General features: G+C 37.9%; 1 protein-coding gene across 1 annotated transcript; it reads right to left on the reverse strand.

Moving 5' to 3' along the window:
- Window positions 1-6,656: 6,656 nt before the first annotated feature.
- LOC123871314 (ubiquitin-protein ligase E3C) lies at window positions 6,657-19,471 on the reverse strand. Its single transcript, XM_045915055.1, has 21 exons — window positions 19,269-19,471; window positions 19,031-19,171; window positions 18,220-18,423; window positions 17,933-18,052; window positions 17,098-17,224; window positions 16,567-16,720; window positions 15,151-15,371; window positions 14,294-14,675; window positions 13,543-13,811; window positions 12,846-13,069; window positions 12,004-12,244; window positions 11,496-11,610; window positions 11,299-11,417; window positions 10,333-10,444; window positions 10,079-10,211; window positions 9,609-9,821; window positions 9,300-9,394; window positions 8,437-8,597; window positions 8,187-8,317; window positions 7,629-7,796; window positions 6,657-7,120 (listed from the first exon to the last, which is right to left on the reverse strand). The coding sequence occupies exons 2-20, from the start codon at window positions 19,154-19,156 to the stop codon at window positions 7,629-7,631; spliced, it is 3,315 nt and encodes a 1,104-aa protein (XP_045771011.1). The 5' UTR covers window positions 19,157-19,171; window positions 19,269-19,471; the 3' UTR covers window positions 6,657-7,120.
- Window positions 19,472-19,533: the final 62 nt, after the last annotated feature.

Here is a 19,533-nt window from a genome sequence, read left to right on the forward strand (position 1 = left end):
TTTGCTCAGACTTGAGTTTCAGTAGATTCATGTCAGCGATATGAAAAAGTCAAAGTTCGCCCTATAGGTATGTATATCGCGGCCTGAGCCTATAAAAGAAGCAAGCAGACTTATAGAAGGTGTAACCAGAACGCTAGCAAAAACGAAAACAGGTGATAGTACTGATGATTACTGATACCTTGTATATATCACACACATTTTTAACCCCCGACCCAAAAAGAGGGGATTTATAAGTTTGACGTGTGTATCTATCTGTGGCATCGCAGCTCCTAAACTAATGAACCGATTTTAATTTAGTTTGTTTTTGTTTGAAAGGTGGCTTGAGCGAAAGTGTACTTAGCTATAATCCAAGAAAATCGGTTCAGCCGTTTGAAAGTTATATAGCTCTTTTTTATTTACTTTGTAACCTATAGTTTTCGGGGGTGAATTTTTAATTTATATTTGTTAGGCTATAGATTACCTTTGGAATTGGTAAGACCACCCGTGCAAACACAGGCGAGTCAACTAATCCTATTTAACAAACAGAAATTGAATGAATAGTATGACGCTTTGTTATACCACTAGCTCATAACAGCGGCGCATAAGATTCATGACGTTGAAAATACTCCGAGGTGACGCATCTAGACGCACCGCTGCACTAGATCCGATATGACGCGAGATAACTTCTCGCTATCTATTTCAATATTACTGGAGCGAACGCAATATCTTACAAATCTCGGCCTCATTCTGTCTGCCGCCCAACAGCCCACGACAGACCACCCAAGTCGCGTACCGCTCTAGTATATAAGGCATAGATCTGTTTATTGTTTAGGTATACTTTACCTCTTATCTCTACTTATACTTTAAACTATCTTTAGATACAAACAGTAGGAACGAGTAGATAGGTACCTACTAACATCAGAAAACATTCAATAGGACTTATACCTAGGTAGGTATATACTTTACATATTTTATTATAATTTCGAGGGGGTAATGACAGTTCATATTCATTGCAAATATTATAAAACTTCAAGTCATGAGTGAATAGCCATCTTCTAGGTAAGCGCGCTCCATCTTAGGCTGCATCATCACTTGCTAGCAGGTCTGACTGCAGCCAAGCGCTAGTCTGTAAATAAAGAAATAAAAAACTATAATATTCATAATGTTGATATCATAATGTTCTCAACAAAACTCTCTCTCAAACTGTTTTCAAAAGTGTCTGTGTGGAGTCTGCCAATCCGCACTGGGCCAGCGTGGCAAACTATGGCCTAAACCGCTCACATTCTGAGAAGACTCGTACTCGGTAGTGCGCCGGCGATAGGCTGCTCATGATGATTATTGTGCTGGTTAAAAAAATGTGCAAGATGACCGAATTTGGAGATGTGTGACCTTCCCATATGCCTCGGAGAGTTGACTACGGTCCCGTCTGTTAGAAATATCAATTAGGTAGTTTAATTTCTTCATGTCTACTCATCTGATACCTACCGGTGTAATAAACTACAAAGTAAATAAATAACTAGCTAAGGGTCTAAAAATTATTTTGGTGAGCATTAAATTGTACCCATAAACTATTGAAACATCTACAGGAATAGGAGCTGATTTGATATAGGTATACAAGGATCGTAAAATCTCAAATGAAACGCGACAAGTTTTACAAATCACAAGCGTAGGACTTGCATACAGAATATTCTGTGTACCTAGCCATAAAATATGCATACAATATCCACGATTATTATAACTTGGCAGTTTCGCCCACTCGAAATGCCGACACGCAACAGAATCTTATGGGACTTAAGTAAGGAATATCAGATTCCTTCGTCAGTGGTAGGTTCGTTAGGTTCGTTACCAACGGACATAAAAAAAATCGCATAGGTATACTCATGCGCTTCTAGTGCGATAAATGGGTAATGGGTACGGTAAAGAATTCTGTACAATTATTTTAAAAACACCGGCATTTTACTCATAGTACATCCTTGATCGACTATATTGTTCATAGAATAGGCAAGCCCACCCGTGCGAAGTCTGAACCCGTGGTTTTCGGTTTTTGAATAATACCGTGAGAACTCTTTGATCTTCTAGGATAAAAAGTAGCCTATGCCCGACCCTGGAATGCATGCCACCTTTGTAGTTTGTACCAAATAGATGATGCCCGCGACTTCATCCAGGTGGATTAAAGTTTTCGAAATTCCCGTGGGAAATCTTTGATTTTCTGGGATATAAAGTAGCCTCCGTCTATCCCTGGGACGCAGGCCGTCAAAATCTAACAAAACTAGCAGACCGATAGACACCACCACATATATAATAATAGCAGGTATGGGTATAGATATCCAAACTGTGTTTGAATGATTTTGAAACTTGCAAAGTTCATCTTTCGTTTTTACTATAATCAAATCTTTAACCTTTGCTATTTACCGAGATCTTACCTTTCAAATTAGTCGTAAACAACTGCATAATAAGCGAGCCCACTCATTAGTCTCCGTAAGTGTCCAATGGATTTCCTCATCCCAATGATTGACAGGTAAGTTACCTATAATTACAGCTCTAGGAGTAATTTCACAAGCGCTTAGTTTTACAACGTAAGGCTAAGCACAAAGGCCTACGCCGATGACCTTCCGAGAAATGGCCTGCCCTGACGTACGACTGTAGACTGTAGTGAGCGACCAGGACCACCCTCGAAGGCGATTGTTGGTGTCGAGCTTTGTTACAAGACACTTGACGCCTTTATTTCGTGTAACAATACAAATTAAGACGGTTTGTAAGCCAAGTAAGTTTCGAAGAAGACGTAGCCAAAGCTGGCACCTTGACAGGCGTGAAATCTTACTTTATTGATCTGAATGGAAAACCCAGCTATTTATACCTAGGTAATTTTCTATTTTCCTGTATTAATGCAGCTCTATAAATTATGTGGTTCGATTAAAAACTGGTCAAGTGCGAGTCGGACTCGCAAACAAAGGGTTCCGTGTTCCGTACCATTGTACAAGAAATAACACTTTTATTTATTTTTAAATTGCAAGCTATTGTTTTTTTTATTATTTGTTGTAATCGCGGCAATAGAAATTTTTATTATCACACTCTGTGATAATTTCAATTCTACCTATTATTAAGGTTCATGAGATACAGCCCGCTGAAAGACTGACAAATAGACGGACAGACAGTGGAGGCTTAGTAATGGGCTCCCCCGTTGGTACCCTTCGGATACAAAACCCTCATATTATGGCTATGTACATATTTAGGTAGTTCAGTCGGTAAAACAATTGAAGTATGGTGAGCCATAAAACTCTTTAAAAATCAAATCAGCGAGCCACCGAAAAACGAGTGTCATATATCTTCTATTCAGTTGTCGTATTGTTTCGTCCAGTGACTTTCCAGTGCGGCTTGCAGTGTTTGCAGTTTGGCGAACAATGTTGCAAATTAAATAAGCATACCGAATTGGTAGGACAATCGTCACGGACGCGCATGCCCGCGTGCGTCGCATACTAAGGCGGTGCATGTCGTCAATGCGCTGCGACAATAGGTACGTCATTAGGGGCGCTAGGTGGTCTAAAGTTTAACAGCTATAATGGCCTGGTGTCTCACAGCCTCCTATGAGACACCAGACCACGGGTTAGGATGACGTTGGGATAGGTGGATTAGTTGGGCTGGTTAGTCCGTATGCCCCCGAGGCGGAAAAAATGACAGAAACCGAAGGTTTGATCGAAAGTAGAATTTTCGGCTGAAGGTGGCTGAAGGCGAAGTGGAAGGTTCGGTCGGACAATATAAGCCAATCACAACAATTGCGATTGAAGCAATATAATAAACACATCTCTCGTGCTAGGGTTGAGTGCAACAGTCACCAAAGTGCCCCTCTATACCTATGTGCCTTCAAAACCGCAGAACACTACAGAGGGCTGTGGGAATATAAATTTTGGGTTTCAAAGTATAAGAAGGTACAATGAAAAACCATTAAAAACTCATATCCCCAATAATATAGCCTGACCATTATATAAATCTAAATCAAATGTGAATAGGTAGCAATCAAACTATTATTTCTTTTAACTCTTCGGAAAAAGGAGAAAATTGAAAACTTTTATGGCATTTAAAAATGTAGCAATCCTTTCATTCGAAGACAGTATTCAATCATCTGAGGTTACAATTCTGTTTCCCCTCTCGAGCTAAACAATTTTATACACGGTGGAGTAATTGAACTCACATTAGGGCTGACAGGCAATCGTTTAATCCTTTCATTGGTGCTGAATTGAATCAACTGCCCGAGCGTGGTGGCCGATGACTCACGTCGTAAAAAGTCAGCTCCTACGGTCTACCTCCGTCATGTTTTGATAGTGACTACTTACTATACAGAGTGTTATCACTAGGTACCCATATTATAAATGCGAAATTGTGTTTGATTTTTGGTTTATAGGTTTGTTCTTCAATCACGTCACAATGAGCCTCGATAGCTCAACGGTTGAGGAGCGGACTGAATTCCGAAAGGTCGGCGGTTCAAATCCCACCCGTTGCACTATTGTCGTACCCACTCCTGGCACAAGCTTTACGCTTAATTGGAGGGGAAAGGGGAGTATTAGTCATGATTAGCATGGCTAGTATTCTTTTTACAAAAAAAAAAAAAATTGGAGCATTCATCGACGTAATATCTGCACAGATATAGGTACATAGTTAAAGACCTGACAAAGGTCACTTTTTATTCCGGAAAATCAAAGAGTTCCCGCGGATTTTTTAAAACCTAAATCCCGTTGAATAGTTTTAGCCGTTTGCAACGGTAGCTGCATTCCAGGGATAGACATAGGCTACATTTTTTCCTGGAAAATGGAGTTCCCACGGGATTCATAAAAAAATCTAAATCGACATTGACGAAGTGGCAGGCATCATCCATTTCATACAGAAATAACTTGCATCCCCAATACAGATAGTGGTGTAGGTACTTTTATCCCGAAAAAGCGAAAAGTTCTAACAGGATTTTAAAAAACCCAAATCCAAGCGGAGGAAGTCGTGGGCATCTACTATCTAGTAAGAAATATTTTCATCATCTAGCGAAAGGTTTTCGAAAAATTGACGGTTCCCAAAACAACATCCTGTATAAACCAACTGAAGTTTTAATGTATTGATTGATTGACTTTAATGTATCGATCTAAATGTCATGAGCGCAATATAAAGCTGTACAATAAATAGGTGTACACGCGCTGCACAAGAAAGTGAACTTAAGTGAACGTAATAGTTAATCTTGTATCTGCGAATTGCCCCAATTAGCTATTTGTTGAAGTTATTTACGAGTTTACCTTTATACATAATCTTATTATTCATATATACATTTTGTTTGTTTTAAACTCTTAATTGCATTGCTCTCTTTTTAGGGTTCCGTACCTCAAAAGGAAAAACGGAACCCTTATAAGATCACTTTGTTGCCTGTCTGTCTGTCCGTCCGTCCGTCCCTGCGTCGTGTCGGTCAAGAAAACCTATAGGGTACTTCCCGTTGACCTAGAATCATGAAATTTGGCAGGTAGGTAATTTACCTAAAATTAAATTTAAAATAAATAATCTTTATTAAGATCCGCGCTATTTGTTTACACATAATGTATTCTGTAGATTTCTGCTCCATATAAATACTTAGTGCTTACTTGCAAATAGAAAGCAACAGAGAAGCATAATATTATATAGTAGGTACTTAATTCTACTCCAGCTAAGTACTTCCAACTCGTAAACCTTGCACGAGTTATGGATAACAGCGTGTATCAATCTTTAGATCGCTGATATAAGACCGATATAGCTTCGAGATAGGTGATCCGACTTAGAATTAGGGTCGTCCATGCGCGTACGAGCTACCGCACGCAGGCCGAGGGCAGAGTACGCAGTCTCGCGAACCTCATTCATCAACCCTGATTGATTGCAACTGTCAAAACCGTAATGGCGGCGAGTGGCGGCCATATTTGAAACGATGAATGCACCTAAGCCAATATTAATGCAGGTTATTGATGAGCGCCGTAGACAAGTTCACGGTTACTTATTGAACGTGTAATTTATTAAAACTTAAAGTAAAAGGCATATTTCGTCAGTGAAGTTCTAACAGTGCGTAAGTCATTTTTGGCAGGTTTTAACATTTTTGCCATTTGAAGAAGATATAGTTCATCCGCTTTCATTCGACCAATCAGAATCATAAACGTCTTTTATTTCATCAGTAACTTAATTTCAAATCCTTATTCTAAATATTATCCACCAAGCTTCAAAAAATGGCCGCCGGTTACCAGGGTTGATGTTGACGAACTTGAAAAGATACAATCAAGGCTCTGCGGCCTCGAGTGTTCCAGTCGACAAGTAACGCGGCTTCAGCGTTGAGATCAATCTGACATTTTATGTGGACGGCCGAACGTTGTGATTTAAACATCTCCAATTCTCCATAATCTACTTACTCATAGTATAAGTGTTTCAAAGGACATAATGAGTTACTTCCCAGCTCTTCTGGTAGAATCTGCTTTCCGAACAGGGTGGAAGTCTCGATACATCATAAAAGCCGTAAGTTGAACTACATAAATAAAATGTTTTTTAATTTTAATTTTAGGTCAATTTAAGGAAACCATTTTTCTAAATTCATACAAGTCTACGTACTTTGTACCGCCAGACGAGAATTTTGACACCGTGAATTTGATGAAAGGTAAATAGGTGAATACTTAATAAAAATGGTTTGATAAAGTTTTAACAAATTTATTTGACACTTTCAGGTGAGATTAATAATTTAAACTGGTCTAAAACATTCGCTACAGCCATCACAATGGTTTTTTGATATTTGTATGCGTTCTACCCATACAGCCTCCAGAAGATAAATCTGACTTACTGTTATTCTACATTTATTTACAAAGATACAAAATTCAAACACAAACTAAAAACGTGTCGTTACTCCTATCTGAGTATTACATCACAGAGTCGAAAAATATCTCTACATTTTGTAAATTTTAGTATGAGCAAGAACGTCATAAAAAAAATACGACGATGAAATCAAGTAACATTTATTTACATATATGTTCCTACTACACTAGGAGCTTAGTTTATCACATTGAGATTAACGGCCGTATATAAATAGTATATCGCGAAATAGGTATATTTTGTTTTATGTATAAAAGTTGGTACACCAATTCCTCTTGAATAGATTTACCTGCAATCCAAAAAAGTATGGTGTTATTAAAAAGCGAAAGCGTTTGGAATCAGTAATCAGTACTAGTTTAAGACCTTTGTATTTCATACAGGATGTCTAGCAAATAGCAAAAAAGCATTGCTTCAATGGCGGTACTTTCAGGAAATTCAAATTTATTTTTAGTTGTACGAATATTTTCAAGTAATGAAACCAAGAAAACTGAAGTAAAGTAGTTCAACAAACCCAAACCAAAACCCTTAAATATTTAACTGTTTCAATTTCTTGAATGGAGATTGCTGATCAGTGATCACACTGCAGAGGAGCCGTAATCCTCATTCCTGAGGGTCGTCGACCCTTCCGTTATTCTTGTAATAGTATATCATTTTTCTTAAAACAATAAAGGGGTGGTATCCCTGATCTGAAGACTAAAAATTGCGTTTCTTGCGATTCGCCTCTCAAAATATCTGATGGACCACTGTTTACGACACACTTGTATGTATAGAACATCAATTGAACAGCCTGTACTCACTTAGCTCAGTTCAAAGCCCGCGCCGGACTGTATCGCATACAGGAGCTTTTCGGACATCAAATGTTCCGAGTGGTACTCCGGGATCTTCAAAAGATTCATACAAGTCGAAGCGGACGGCAGGCGGTCTGTCGCGCCCGCGGACTGAATGCAGAATGGTGGTTGTAAATCCTAAAAGAAATAACAATGATATGGTTGTAACATACTGAACAAACGGACGGATTGGGCGAAACTATCGACGAAAGCACAAGGCAGACCGGCATGGCCAAGGCGGTTCTTATAAACAACTTAATCTTTATTTACATTAAGGCAGTGGCGCGCAGCAAGCCCAGGCGCTCACAAGCAAAAAAACGATGAAAAAGAGTGATAATGTACGTTTAGTTGAAGCTGCAAAATTGAAGATCGCAGATAAATTATTGCACGTACAGGTTGCAATGCCATGCCATGGTACATGTAATCTTTTTCTTGGGTACCCCTTTAACTCACTAATGGTTGAATTTAATCAAAGAATTTACCAGGATTATAAAAAAGCGCGGGTATGGGTAATTCTAAAAATGATACCTTGAATCCTAACAGCGGCGGCCTGGAGCAGCTGGTGACGAACTTGAGCAGCTGCCGCCGCTGCTCATCCGTGAACTGCTCCAGCACGCGCCAGAAGCACTGCACCGTAGGGTGCGTCTCCGAGAACCCGCCTGGAGGACAAGGTGTAACGATATATTTTGACGACATTACCGCGTCATCGAATAACAATAAAAAAAAACACGTGTTAAATTTATTTAGATCTACTAGGAAAATAATTTTCAATACTCACCGCCATATTGCGTGTGCGTCCGCAGGTCATCGATGTCGATAGGCACCTCCGCGCCCGATATCAGCAGCTGCAGCTCCCGGCACGAGAACATCCGCAGCCACTCCGCGTTCACCACCGACGTGAGCCCGCGTTTGAATGCGTTGCATTGGGCCCTTATTTGTCTACGAATATTTAAAAGACGAAGATTAAACGCAAATACAAACTGAGCCCACGTATGCAATGCATTATGATATCTGGCCTTATTGAAAGAATGAACACGTAAGGGGACGCCGATAGAATCGAAGCTTCAAACCTGTGCATATTTCGGTGTTGACCTGAATGGATTAGGTAGATTAGACAGTCCAATCCAGTCCGGTCCGATCCAATCGCATCTAGTCAGTCAATCTCAGTCTTAGTGAGTCAGTCTAGTCTAGTGGAGAAGCAGTCGGATTTTAGTAAGTTTATCTTGATGATAATGATGCAGTCCTTTTATTCTTTCGTTAAACTTAGGGCTGTAGTAGTTTTCCATGTTCCCCTATCTTTGGCTGCTGCCTTAACATGGTTCCACAAGAGTCCCACTCTTTTAAGGTCCGCTTCAATGGACCACCTCCAGGTGTAGGTCGGCCGACCAGCCCGGCTAGCATGGGCAGAAGATAAAAATTATATCCACTGATTTCTATAACATCAGTGGATATAATCGGGGGATATAATTTTTATCTACTGCTCATACTAGCCGGGCAGGTCTCCATCAGCCGCCAGGCTACCATCGAAAAGCCACTCGAGCAGCGTTTTCTTTCACTCTTCGCAAAATATGCCAGACCCATCGCCATCGCCTCATAAGTTAATCTTATTCAATTTAATCTGACCGGTAAAAAATAAGGTACCTATTCAATTTGTAGTCAGCAACAAGATGAATATATTCTATCCTATTTTCAGCTGTCACAGGAATGTTTGCACCGCCCGGTTTTAATTCTTCTATCTGCAAAACAAAAAAAATCATTTTATCAAAATCTGCAGACAAATTCCAGAAAAAGACATGAAACAGAAACTAAAAAAATTCAACACATTCTATTTTTCAATTTGTCATAATGTATAGATTATGTTTTGATGATATTAGAATAGAATAGAATAGATTTTTATTCAAATAAGTTTTTACAAGTGCTTTTGAAATATTACAATATGACATCACTTACCCTCTGCTCTCCTAATTCATCGCTAACAATGGTAAAGTCCAAGCCTAGGTCAGGAACATCCTCTCTCCTATGCGACTTCAGCATCAGTAGACCCCTGTACAAGGCGGGGTCCAAAGACGCCAGTGCGTGGACATCTGGCTCCCGAGTAGAACACATTTTCGCTAGGAAGAATTCCGCTAGAGGTAGTTCTACTAGGAGATTTTCATATAAAGCCTGAAAATTAAGTGACACTAGACACATCGTTTTTCATCATCACCTCAACCCATTGCCGTCTCGTCGTAGAAAATTTTACTAGACAAGTTTATAAGATGCATTAGCCCAAAAATATTAATTCAAACCCATACCCAATTACCAAATCTACGTTTTGATCACGGAACAGTGATAGTATTTGTATTAGAATTCTATCTAAAAAATCAACCCTTAAATAATTACATTAATTAAGTAGTTCCCAAACCCAAAATGTATCTTACCTTTCCCAATATTCTTCCAACGAAGTAATAATGCATAGGAAAATCATCATACAACAAATGCACTCCCGGGTTCGGGTACAACATGTTGTCTTTGGTAAGACGAAACAAGCCTCGGTTGGGATCAAAAGCGGATCTGAAAAATTTGACAAGTGTTATATGCTTATTTAGAATAAAAGCAGATATTAAGTAAAACAAATAATAAATATACGACACAATACACTAAATTTAATAATACTAAATCTAGAGGCACTCACTTTAAAAGCTCGGAAAGGAATTCTCTAAATAAGCCGCCTCCATCTACACCAAGTTCTTCTGCGCCTGCCTGGTTTATTAGTTGCACGCGAAGTTTCAGCTTCAGGTCGGGCTCTAAAATACGTACAGATCGATTGCCATTTCACCTTACAGTCCGACAAGGCTCTTTTGGCGCGTGGCCAAAATCGAAACTAAAGCCGCCATCTTGAGAAGTGCACTTGTAGATAGTTCGCCGTATCGGCATAAAGCTACAACAGCGCCCTCACTCAAGTGCCAAAAAGAGCCTTGTCGGGCTGAACAACCAAAGTGAAATAAGGATCAGCAAAATATGCTGCATCCCACCATATTTTGCTGATCCTTCTGTCACACACTTTTATAAGCAAACTTCTTTTGTCCCTCTTATTCCATTTTGGTCTTAAAACATTGTGAAGATAAATCACAAGCATCATTTGACACGGATATACCATACACACCACACCACAGAATACCACAGAATACTTTAATAGCACCTTTCAGGTTCAAAAGGATCACTCCTTCAAAAAGATCATTAAACGACGTAAAAAAAATTGCAATTCAGCGCGCACTGCGATACGGCCTAAACTTTAATGTACCTAACGTCTTCTATCGCTTAAATTCTTATCTCTTATCTCTCTCTCTCATAAGAGTTAGGATTACCAGAGTCCCGTCGTAAGAACACACTGCCCGAAGTATAATATTTTCTCGAGTGACCAAGTGATCCCCAACTGCTTGGTTCTAAACACAATTTTATTGTGCCGTTCGTTCCGTTTAGCGCAAAAACATTCATTCAGGAAAATATCAGAACTTATATCAACTATGAAGTACAAAATCAAGAAAAGTTGAAATTTTATTTTATAGACCATGCTAAGGGAGCTGATAATAATCATCATTTGCACATAATTATAAGGACAACACAAAACTAACAATAAGGCATGTAAATTGAAACCTACCATTATCAGGACTAAGTTTATCAAATGCATCCTCATATAAATGCGTACGTCGAACACTTATGATTATTGAGGGACCCTCATTAAAGTTCGTCATTTCGTACCAGTGCTCATGTTTTTCCCTGAAAAATAATAATTACAGTAAACAATTGCTTTGGAAATTTTAGACAAATATTTTGGCATTGAACTGTTTGTTCTACCTGATTAGAAGACCTTGAAATATCAATACCCTTGTTGAAAACGGTACGACGAATGGAATTTCTCTCAATATTGTAACAGTTCTCAGTTCTTTGATTGTAAATGGAGGACCCTCATCTGTAAACGAGAATTATAAAATTAAAAAAATGTTTTTTTTTGGCCTTGAACCTGAACCTACTTGCGTAGGCATGTTTTCATGTGGGTCATTTAATTTTGATACATTAGATTGAATCCAAGCCTTTAAAATATGGTCCCTAAGCTATGAAGAATTATCCACCATCTGGGTATGGTTTACTATAATAATTTATATTATACACAGCAATTTTCACATAGTAAACTAGATGTCACTGTATGAAGTTCTATCCCGATGCTAAAATTTGTCTAAAACTCTCTATTAAATAAGCTTAACTTAAGCTCCCGGTCCCACTACTATCCACGGGTCCTAACTAAACTGCGGGGTTAGTGACACAGTGATACTACATGCCCCTGTTCTACAGGGGGTATACTCACCATGGTCGGACTGCGCCAGCCTGGGTACATAAGCTCGGTAGGGACGGGCGGAGCGGGGCGTGCGCGCGGCGGCCAGCGCGGCCTCCGCGCCGTCGCCCGGCACCACCGGCCCCGCCGCTATCCACGCGTCGCTGACTGGACTGCCGGGGTGCGCGCCACCCACGCCCCACCCACACAGTGTGCTGCAGAACCCCAATCTCGCGTCGCGGGCGTACAGCGCGCGTAGAAGTTGCGTGCATACCTTCGCAACCGAAATATCAACTTCACATTTTTTGTAGCTTGAAATTGGTTCAAAGTTCAGATATTGGCAATCATTAAAATAATTCGGCTGTAGAAACCATTTATTCCAAAAAAATAAATATTGTGTTTAAGTCATTCATTAAAGAAATAATTCCCCACCGGTAAAAAAAACCAGATGATTTTGCCAATTTGTCTTTAGCGCATCAACGCATTCAAACGCGGTATGTATGTCTTTAGAAAGAAAGAAAAATTGTTAATTATTTGCCTTCACTTGCCTAGGCATAGTGGCATTTATCACTAACATTGTGGCATTCGAGCTCAGGGTGAGAATCTAAACAGACCATTACTGACATTTTAAAATTTAAAGATGCTCTTGACGATTTAAAAGTACTTGTAAAAGTCTAATTGAATAAAAATATTTTGAATTTTGAAAAGAAAGAAATCCACATTCGGAATACTGTGTAACGTTAATATAACCGGAAAAGGTGAACTGCTTTTCGTTAGATTTAGGTAAATACCAAAAGCTATGACACGAAATATTTTTTTAATTACTTACATACATAAAATTAGAATACATGTTTATAAATATTTTTTTCACTTACTTTAAATAAATGCGCCCATGCGGGCGTTTGGTTCTTATCAGACAGTTCTAGCTGATAGGTCCCCACAGCGTCCTTGTATTGTCCAATCACAGACGGTCTGTACTCTGGATAGGCGAGCTCCACCAATCCGAGGCACACTTGTTTAAGCGTGCGACATAAACCTCCCAGCTCCGAGAAAGCAAATGCATGGGCTCGCCCAGAATTCGCACTAGACGAACTCATTACTGAAAAGATTCAAAAGATGAACCAACAATAACCTAATCGGGCTGTTTAGCATGTAATGACGTAGACATCCGCTAAGAAAAGACCCCTAAGGGGTTAAATTTTCAAAAATCCTTTCTTATCCTAAGGGGTTTTAAATTTGTGTAGTCCACGCGGAAGAAGCCGGGTGCATAAGTAGTCAGCGAATATGCATCTACTGTTAAATAAAGACACAGGGTTGTCATCATTAATTAAGTATAAGCAGGAATTATTGAAAACAAAGTAGATTGTAAGATTAACTTTTAAGTTTATTAAATTAATAATTACTGTTCATTTTTTCTGATGCAGCAGGTGAAAAAACAATGCACAGAACAGCCAGTGGTACCTACATATTGTGCACCCCCATAACTGATGTATTAGACTCCACACCATGGATTGGTCGAGCCTTATGTGTACACAACAAATATGTATGTAAATCAAAAAGTTTCCTACTTACTGTTAATTTTTTCACCCCCATGCGTGTCCCTGAAGAACTCCGTGTCGTGTAGAGTGCCAATTAACAGAGAGAACAATGCACAGAAGACTGCCAACGGCGCCAACAGTTTGTGAACCCCCATAACAGATGTATCTGCCCCCATACCGCGGGACAGCGCGGATAGCAACGGGGTGGCTGATCCCCCGAATGAGGATTCGTGGCTCATATTGCTGAGCCACTGCCAAAGATCACGCAAGAAGATTGGCTTAAATGCTAATGTGTATAGTAACCTGAAAAATAAAATGCACCTTTAAAGCTAAAGTCAGATACTTGTATACTCATATCTTCAAGGTTGGGTATGATTATTTTCAAAATATCCATTCAAAAATAATCATAACTGTGAAGATCTAACTAGATCACTGCCCACTGTCGGAACACAGGATAAAGATTGATTTTCTTACTACTGAATTTGTTTAGTTAATGTTTGGTGATGTTATTTTTGAAAAAAACTTTTTTGCTAAGCCTTTAAGAAGCTGATTTTATTAGCCAATGATTATCTGTTTCTTTATATTTATCATCACACTAATATTATAAAGGAGAAAGTTTGTATGTGTGTGTGTATGTTTCTTACTCCTTCACGCAAAAACTACTGGACGGATTGGGCTGAAATTGAGAATGGAGATAGATTATACCCTGGATTAACACATAGACTACTTTTTATCCCGATAGGTGGCTATTAGGGGTCTCATACTAAAAGAAATAACAATGTTACCTATACTTATGTAACGCCATCCTATGACTTAGAAGTAGATTATGACATATCTTCGACACGCTATCGAGGAATTCATCACACAAATCGCTCTCAGTAATATGAGAGCAAGTGACCATTATACAGCGATCAGGTTCATTCAACAGCTCTATGCATTTAGTGAGCAACATTTGCTCACGTATTGACGTCGGGTTGGGCTCATTGTCACTGTCGCTATCATCGTCGTTATCGGCCGCTGTCTCTTGGCTGTACAAGGAGTCCTCGTAATCGTATGTTATCTGCTTATTGCATACATTGACGGTTAATTTTGCTACGATTTTCAAATATTCTAGTACAATTCGATTATGTGGCAGTCTTGTGTTGTCTATTTTGAGTAAACTGTTCGCTGTAACAAAGAAACATCAAGTATCTTACATTTAATTCCTACGCGGCATAAAAGATAAACAAGCGCAAATATAACTCAAACCAGCGCGCGGTTGGAACTCTCGTAGCTTACGTCAATTTTCTGACAAATTCAACTGTGAAAATTGATGTATAACTTTGATATTGAATCATAGAGTAGTGCAAAATGCAAAGCAAGCTCCGCATTTTTTAAATCTTCTCCACTATAAATGCACCTTAGATTTTACTTTAATATCATAGACATCTAAGAAATCTCAACATGCTGACACATAATGCATCGATTCAGAACTGTTTTGGCGGATTATAGCATATATTATGTTTGTGGTTCCTTGTATATCATAAAATCTTAAAACACATACAGCTATGGAGACTGGTTTATTTGATTATAAACAAATCGCTACAAAATTTACAGAACTAAAAAGAAAAATAATCTGATAGAGGTGTTTTTGTTTACTTACCGAAGTCCGGTGGTTCTAGTGTTAAAATGGAATGCAATAACCAAGAATCGTTGACTAATCGTCCCGAACTAAACTTGTCCATATATAAACAATGTAACAAAGCCAAAAATGGGAATCGCTTGTTAGGATCACTCGTGAGGGCCGGCAATATGAACATCTCTACCGGCTCTGGGTATGGGTTACATAGGAATGCTGCGGTGAACTCGGTCATGACTGTATCGCTGGAATTAAAGGTTTGAATATATACACAAAATAGTTGGTTCAAGAAGACGAGCTAGTATAGAGCGCTTTCTCTTGCACAGTACTATAGAAGTGAAAAGGACGCACTATCGCCGTGATTGGGCAGTGGATGAAAGCATTCCCTAAAAAAGTTTAAATTACTTACTACAACATAGCTTAGAAGCATACATAGCAGAGATGCGGAGGATCGATTCCAATTCCGAAAGTTCGTAACTTCCGATTGATTTTGCACATTCGATTCCGATTTCGGTTCCGGTTTTAATCGGAATTTATATCGGAGGTGCTAATGCCGCTTAACTTCACTACTAATACCTACTATTGAATGTTTTAAATTCAATTTCAAATGGGGTGACATCCCTGAGTTCTACTACCAGTATCTATCTAGTGATACTGGTTCTTCCGCAACCATTAAAGGTCACTGTATAAAACAAGCCTTAGATTTTGCTAACACTGGAATAACAGTACAATTTGCTTAGGATGAAGGCATCATCTTCTAATGTGTTTTATTCAATGAAACCAGACACATAATATGCATTAAACATTAATTGTTAAATAAAATCGCTAACAGCATCTGAGGTTTAAAAATATAGAATCTATACTAATAAATAAAATTGGAGTGTCTGTCTGTAATTTCGAAATAACTACCACATATTAAGGTCATATGGTTATTTGAACGATACTATAACTGAGTCACACGTTTTTAAAATTTTTGTCTGTCTGTCTGTCTGTTTGAAAAGGCTAATCTTGGGAACGGCTGAACCGATTTTGACGGGATTTTCACAGACAAGTAGAGAATTGACCAGGGAGTAACATAGGCTACTTTTTTAACCGACTTTCAAAAAGAGAGTTGTGTTTTTCTACCTATGTACACCGAAATCTCCGAGATTTCTGAACCAATTTGCGTCATTTCTTTTTTAATCGATAGAGGAATTTTGCGACATTGTTTCATAAAAAATTTGGAGTCCAACTCCTCAATCCTGATGCTGCAGGGGATTTGACCAATCCACGCGGGCGAAGCTGCGGGCATCAGCTAGTGTATTATAAGGGAGGGTACTTGAATAAAAATAGTTGAAGATCTTTAGGTCAGCTATTGATGAGAAGTGTAGAAAACTAAGTGCTGATCTTCAGTAATGGAGAGTCAAATGCAAAATAAGAGTTCAATAAAATAAATCTTACCTGTATTCAGGTACATTGATCTGCGAGGTTAGATAAAGAGGTCTCTGTATGAGATCTAACAAGGCTCCGCAGAGTGGTGTAGGTGGATTGGGCGAAGGCCCATACAATGGTGGTGTTTTCTGACACAGCAGAAGACGTAAGTCCTTGAAGTAGCCTGCAAAATGATTATGCAGATATTATTATGAATGCAAAAGTATACTTGTTTGTTAGTTTGTCCAACGGGCACAGCAGAGCGGTGAATCAATGTGATATTTTGCATGGATATTGTTAAAGACCTGGGAGTCTATATACTTTTTAACCCAGGAAAATTAAAGATGATCCTGTGGGAACTCTTTGATTGGTTGGGGCAAGCCTATGTCTTTTCCCAGGCTGCAAGCTATCTTAAGTATCTTTCAACATCAGTTAAATTCCTTACACCTATGTTTAAGAAATTTAGAAAGAAAAGACACTGTTGCATTTATAATATTAGTATTGATAGTATGCATGTCTTTAGTATGCATGTTTTTACCTATAAATTATTTAAAATAATACCTCTTTTAACTAAGTATAAAAATGTTGTTCCTATAATATTGACAGCTTCACTGCATGTCATAGATGTTTCAGCGGAGCTAGTAGAAGTGAATACTTCAAACATTCTAAGTGGAACAGCCAGTGGTACCTGAAAATTCATCCTTATGTTAAGTAATTTGTTTTTGTTATTTTGTGTGGCAATAAATAATTTATGTCTTCCTTATCAACAAAGGGGTATTATATTTTTTTGGAGAACCACATTTTAAAGCTAATAGGTTTTTCCAGATAGTTATAGTGAGAGTTTTAAAAAACCGAAGAAAATGTGCATTTTAAGGCATAATCTGCACTATGCCTAAAAATGCTCTTTTACCTACTAAATAATTTTATTGTATGTATGTATAGCGTACAGTGTCCGGCACAAAATATTGTACATCAAACTGCAGAAAGAGATAACAGCTTCATAGAGTGTTGTCTCTGTTGTTGAGACTGTTGATAACTCATATAGGTATGAGTGACGGACACAACACTCTATGAAGTCAAAATCTCTTTCTAAAGTTCAATTTTTAAAGGACTGACCGTTTTTTCTTTTGTTATTAGACATTATTTTCAAAGTTATTAATGTATGGGTTAAAGATTTAAAGGAAAGGTACCAACAAAACTCATGTAATTTTTAAATAAAAGGCAGTTTTCTATTATTTATTTTCGTTAATTTTTAGGGTAAAGTATAAAAACACACAGAGCAATAAGAAACAGGCCTATTGAATGGACAAACATACAAACTAAATAACAAGAAAAGAATTGGCACCCTCTTTTTTATGTTTATAGATTACACAATGTTTTACAGCAAAAAACATACCTTGCTTTCATCTTTCAATAGCCGAAGATGCAATGCAAGGAGTCGTCTTATCTGTATTGAAGAACCACCGCTTTGAAATACCCTTTTCCACTGTTTAAGTAGCAGTTGTGATATAGAAACCTGAAAATTATCATATAGTTATCAAGATAGGCTGACATAACAGACTCAACCATAGTCTGTATCAATAAATAATAGCATTTTATCATTGCTGGAGATTTTTATTATTGATCATCAGATGAAATTGTCAATCTAGGCTAAAAACATGTTACTAAGTAGATATTTTTTACCAATCTAGCACAATCCTTTTGGTCATCATAGAAGAATAGAATTTTAGCCAGAAGCCAAGACATTAAGCTTTGATTCTCAGCATCACATTTAGAGAAGATATTATCAAACTCTTCCCTCTCCAGTTGTTTACAATGTTTCCTCGTTAAATAGCTTCGTACAAATGCCTGAATTTTTATAGCACTGTGTAGTTGTTTTCTGTGCTCCTGTGAACAATAATATTATGTACTCTTGCAGTCAATCTGTTAAGTAATTGTGAATAGCTATCTTCACCTGCATAAAATTCCAGTAGGTTCAATAATATTTTTTATGTATTAGAAAAAAGAAGTAGATATATTACATACATATCTAAAGAGAAGATGTAAAACTATGGCAGTAGGATCACATTTGTATGGTGCTATCTATTCTCTTCTACTCTTGTATTTTTTGTATATTACTTATCACCAAACATGAATTTTATGCACAGTGTAAGATGAATGTAACATATCTATAGTATAATGTCATTAAGTTCTAGTCAAACAATTTTGATCAAATTGGAGTAGGTACTCTTAAGGCTCTCACACTCTGAAAAATTGATATTAATAACTGCAACTTTATAATAGAAGATACTTGTGAATTACAACTAGAGAGGCAGGATAGGCTATTACAGAGGCTACTGAATTAAAGGATTATAAATCAATCAACCATTTATGCTGAGAACATTGCATAAAAGATGACACTTTATACATTTAGTTCATTTAAGCAATTTAGTTTAGTTTATATTTGGCGTACAGTAAATAAGAAGTAATTGTTAGTGAAAAAATACTAACTAACCTCTCGTTTCTGTCTTTGTTGTTGTGACTGCAGGATTAGTGCGTCCCTGTCAGTTTTTCGTTGAGCACTTGCGCCTGCTAGATTTTGTTGCGGTTTGCGCCTAAAATCCCCTTCGAACGAGTACATGGCTACGTGTGATTACTATAAATTAAAAATTAATAGGGAACAAGAAACCGTAAACAAGAATCAGCTGAATATTCCCATTTGACCTAAAATAATACGTCACGCTTAAACTCACTGTATAATATATGTTAAATGCGCAATTGATAACATTAGCACTTAATATTAGTTATTTATTATGATTTAACCACATTTTTCTGTACTCAAGCTCAAGCACTTTATCAAAAAATAATAAAAAATCAAAGGTTGATTTGATGATAGGTGTTTTTCAATTTTCAGGTTTTTTACGACAGACCACAGACTAATAGAGGATATGCAACAGAATAGAGTTAGACTGACCATAAAAACCGAAAATAAATCAAAGAAATGTCAAAGATGCTTTC

The sequence above is a fragment of the Maniola jurtina genome, chromosome 2 (genome assembly GCF_905333055.1).
Source record: "Maniola jurtina chromosome 2, ilManJurt1.1, whole genome shotgun sequence".
Classification (NCBI taxonomy): Eukaryota; Metazoa; Arthropoda; class Insecta; order Lepidoptera; family Nymphalidae; genus Maniola; species Maniola jurtina.